At 43.3% G+C, this 1,698-nt stretch overlaps 1 protein-coding gene across 1 annotated transcript; it reads left to right on the top strand.

Annotated features, from left to right (window-relative positions):
- The first annotated feature begins 642 nt into the window (after window positions 1-642).
- LOC128290551 (uncharacterized) lies at window positions 643-1,323 on the top strand. Its single transcript, XM_053026246.1, has 2 exons — window positions 643-762; window positions 829-1,323. Exons 1-2 carry the CDS (start codon window positions 643-645, stop codon window positions 1,321-1,323), a joined length of 615 nt encoding a protein of 204 aa, XP_052882206.1.
- Window positions 1,324-1,698: the final 375 nt, after the last annotated feature.

Here is a 1,698-nt window from a genome sequence, read left to right as displayed (position 1 = left end):
CAAAATAGCATAATTTTCTAAGGAACACAAGGTTCCAACAACAAAGTTTTCAAAATGCTTCCGCGGTTTTAACTGAAGTAACATACCAAAGGTAATCGTAATGGTACATGTTTTGACGTGAATTTTAATTAAATAATAACAAATGGGTTTAGATTCAGTAATGGATTTTTATCGAAAAGATCAACTTTGAAAAATGATTTAATGTGACACGTAAGATTTGGCCATAACGTTTGGGCCGAGTTTGGGGTGCTACATTTAGTGGTATCAGAGCCAAGTTGCAAAATTCGGCTGTAGATTAGGTTTCAAAATTTTGGTAAATAATAAGGCTATTTTCAAATTATGTAAGGTGTTTGAAATATGGTTTAGGAAAGTGTGGCACACCGAGTCTCCAACGCCAAATCTGTAAGTTCTCTGCTAGTATCTATTGTTGTAAGTGTGATGCTGGAAAACTGTTATAGTTGGTGGCATTAAATCTTTAGTTAGAGCAAACTGAGACTGTAGAAGACCGATATTGGTAGCGAAATTTCAATCTGCGAGAACAAAACTCTGAATATTGTTTATCATAAAATATCTTCTAATAATAAACTGGAATTATGAACTGAGGGCATAAAACTTTAAAATCCAAATAAAGCGCGTATTGACATGAGCACTAGAGATACTCGTAGAAGGGGTACGCGAGGCCGTGGTAAAGGCAGAGGGAGTACTAGGGCTGGGTCTTCAGCTTCGGGTCACATGCCTGCTAGGGAGACACCGGCTTCACCGGTAATTGAGACCGGGTCTCATGATCGAGTAGTTGGAGATGATGCCTTGTCTTAGGCAATGCTGCAGGTTCTCGAAAGGGTTGCTGGAGTGAGTACAGGGTCAGTAGCCCAGGGGTCAATTTTTGAGCGACTCCGATCCAATGGGGCGGAGATCTTTAGGGGTGTTTCTGGAGTAGCCCCGAATGTGGCAAAATATCGGCTAGAGGCTACAGACTGGATTATGGATGATCTTGACTATACTGTGGAACAGAAACTGAAAGGGGCAATGTCGTTACTGCGAGACGAGGCTTATCAATGGTGGCTCACTATGAGGGAAGGTACGCAAGCTGACCGTCTGACATGTGATTTCTTCAAAGTGTCCTTCCAAGGGAAGTATGTGGGTACAAGTTATGTGGACGCCCGAAGGAAGGAATTTCTGAACCTGACCCAAGGGAACAAGACTGTGGCGGCTTATGAGGCAAAGTTTCTGCAGTTGAGTCATTATGCTCGTGGGATAGTAGCTACTGAGTATGAACATTGTGTGGGGTTCGAAGATGGACTTCGGGATGAATTGAGAATTTGATAGCTCCATAGTGGGAGCGAGACTTTGCTGCCCTTGTCTAGAAAGCGAATATTTCTGAAGACATGAAGCACTCTGAGCGCCAAAACCGAGAGAAAGATAGGGGCAGAGTTAAGAGGGACTTTGGATCCTCAAGTTTTGGATGTAGGCCTTTTAAGAGGGCCAAGTTAGATGGGCTAGTTCGAGCTGGAGGTCCTGTTGCCACTGCAAGACTGCAGCCCTATGCTGACTGTGGAAGATCTCATTTGGGTGAGTGTTGGAAAAAGATTGGAGCGTGTTTCAGATGTGGGTCTATAGAGCATCAAGTTAGGATTTGTCCTCAAAGGCCTACTCAGATGCAAATCATAGGATAGGGTCATGTTCAACCTAGGAGGGGTG

Source organism: Gossypium arboreum, chromosome 3 (assembly GCF_025698485.1).
Source record: "Gossypium arboreum isolate Shixiya-1 chromosome 3, ASM2569848v2, whole genome shotgun sequence".
In the NCBI taxonomy this organism is placed as follows: domain Eukaryota; kingdom Viridiplantae; phylum Streptophyta; class Magnoliopsida; order Malvales; family Malvaceae; genus Gossypium; species Gossypium arboreum.
The sequence above is the reverse complement of the archived record's forward strand: the minus strand, read 5'-3'. Positions and strand labels throughout refer to the sequence as shown.